At 63.5% G+C, this 2,369-nt stretch overlaps 1 protein-coding gene across 1 annotated transcript; it reads left to right on the top strand.

The window, feature by feature from the left end:
• Positions 1-91: 91 nt before the first annotated feature.
• LOC104548413 (zinc finger protein 335-like) lies at positions 92-2,185 on the top strand (the record flags this gene model as incomplete). The annotated part of the gene is given in 8 exon segments (XM_010194428.1): positions 92-165; positions 167-196; positions 324-604; positions 695-843; positions 914-1,224; positions 1,226-1,294; positions 1,426-1,568; positions 2,049-2,185. Coding segments are annotated over 8 exon segments (1,194 nt in total), but the record flags the coding sequence as incomplete, so codon positions are not given.
• Positions 2,186-2,369: the final 184 nt, after the last annotated feature.

The raw sequence follows: 2,369 nt of genomic DNA, 5'->3' as shown, positions 1-2,369 counted from the left end.
TACAAACAAGGCGAGTGAGCTCCTGGGGATGGGGCGAGGGTGGGGAGGAGGTGGGTGGACGTGTGCCTGACCCCCTCCTCTGCCCCTGCAGATGTGGCCGGGTCAGCAGCGCTGGCCACGCAGACGGCCCTGGACCTGCTCCTGAAAAGGAGCACCCAGCGGGAGCCAGCGGGAGCTGGCCACGGGCTCACTGCAGGTCAGGAGCTCTGTGGGGGGACTCTGCTCTTGGGGGGCAGCAGGGGGAGGTTCCCAGCCCTGTTCTGCTTCAGGAGGCGTCTGCAGAGCCTTGCCTTGCCCCGGCTGAGCCGCTGTCCCCTGCGCAGGTGGCAGTGGTGAAGCCAGGCGATTCGGGAGAGGCACAGCCCCCCTGCGAGCCACAGGCACAGGAGGAGGGGGCCGAGGTGGACTCTGAGGAGCAGCAGCAGAAGTTGGTGACGCTGCACATGGCAGAGCCGGGGGAGACACTGGTGCAGGAGACGTATGAGGAGGCCGCCCTGGGAGGCTCGGAGCTGCAGCAGATCACAATCCCCTTCGGCGGCACGGCCGAGTACAGCATCATCACGCCCATCAGCGAGGAGATTCAGGCTCCAGGCACGCTGTACAGGTCAGCCGCACCAGGGGCACCTCCGACTCCGCGAGGACGATTTAGTGAGGAGGGCGAGGTGGATCCTCCTGACCCTGTGCTCTCCAGCAGCGAGGAGGAGAGCCCTGCGGACACCTCCCACGCCGTGGTGGTGAGCGGAGCCGTGATGGCAGAGGAGGCGCTGAAGGACCACGGCGGTCACTACATCATGTCGGCCGGTGTCACGGGGAGCCAGTTCCAGCACATCGAGGTAAGGAGCTGCGCTTCCCCCCCGTCTCGGGCAGCAGCGCGAGCAGGCGTGACCGGGTGTTTCTCTCTCAGCCCCTCAGCGGGGACCCGGCCTTTCCCTCGCCTGCGGAGGGCCCGGAGGCGCAGCCCGGCGGCGTCAAGTGGCCCCTGGTGCAGTGTGTCACCAGGCAGCTCCAGAAGGACTCGTCTCTGTCACCAGCCTCCGAGGGGCAGGAAGGCTCCTCCCCAAAGCTCAAGTGGCCTGCGCTCCAAGGCATGGCCAAGAAGCTCTCGTGCAAGGTTTCCACCGCCAAGAAGCTCTCGTGCAAGATTTCCACAGCCAAAAAGTTTTCATGCAAGATTTGCACAGCCATGTTCACAGGGAGGGCGGAAATGGAGAGTCACAAGAGAGCCCACATTGGGCCCAGCACCTTCAAGTGTCCCGACTGTCCCTTCACCGCAGCCCTCTGGCCGGAGGTTCGGGTAGGTTCCTGGCACAGAGCAGCCCTGGGAACGGGAGCTGTGGAGAAGCAGGAGCTCTTTTTGGAGAGAAAGGGGCTTTTTTTGGAGAAAAAGGGGCTTTCTGACCCCTGCGCGTGTCCTCCTGTTCCCAGAGCCACATGGTGCAGCACGCCAGCCTTCGGCCACACAAGTGCACCCACTGCAGCTTCGCCTCCAAGAACAAGAAGGACCTGCGCAGGCACATGCTGACGCACACCAACGAGAAGCCCTTTGCCTGCCAGATCTGCGGGCAGAGGTGAGCGGAGCCTGCGGGGATGGTGCTGCTCGGAGAGATCCCACAGAGCTCTCGGGGCTCGAGAGGAGGCAGGAGATGGGCACAGAGCTGGCTGCCCCGCTGGCCCCTGTGGGTTTAAATGTGGCAGACTGGGCTGTGTGTAAAACAGCGCAGAATTTTAACGTAAATTACAATAATGTGATTGGGCCAAAGGACATGAATTGGAATATTTACTACACAGTGTAAGTGCTGTACCAGCTGCTGACTAATTGGCATTTGCCAGGTCTAGACCAAGAACTAAAGCAGTATTTTAAAGGTAACAGCCTCAGCCTCAGCTCCAAGAAACGTCTGCCTGGGGAGGTTCAGTGCTTGGGCGCTGATGGAAGCGTTCCGGGGGCTGGGACAGGCCGTGTTTGTGGGGCCGTGGGCTGTGTCTCCGCAGAGGGTGCGGAGTCCCTGCGCTGTCCGTGTCAGACTCCCCCTCACGCTGTTCCTCTGCAGGTTCAACCGCAACGGGCACCTCAAGTTCCACATGCAGCGTTTGCACAGCTCGGAGGGGAAGAGGCTGGGGGCGCCCGCGGCCGCCGCGCAGACCATCATCCTGAACAGCGACGAGGAGACGCTGGCCACGCTGCAGAGTACGGCGCGTGCCCGGGTGACCGCGGGTGTCTGCGTGGGGACGTACCCAGCCTGGGCGCCCAGCAGGGCTGGGAAGGGTCGGGGTCGGGAGGTTCCTGGTGCAAGTTGGGGTTGTGGGGGGTTTAGGGGTGCAGCGAGGAGGGGCTGGGTGCAGGGAGCCCTCCCAGCGCGGTGCTGACCACC

The sequence above is a fragment of the Mesitornis unicolor genome, unplaced genomic scaffold (genome assembly GCF_000695765.1).
Source record: "Mesitornis unicolor isolate BGI_N332 unplaced genomic scaffold, ASM69576v1 scaffold32520, whole genome shotgun sequence".
NCBI classification, from domain to species: Eukaryota; Metazoa; Chordata; class Aves; order Mesitornithiformes; family Mesitornithidae; genus Mesitornis; species Mesitornis unicolor.
This window is presented reverse-complemented; position numbering and strand designations above follow the sequence as displayed.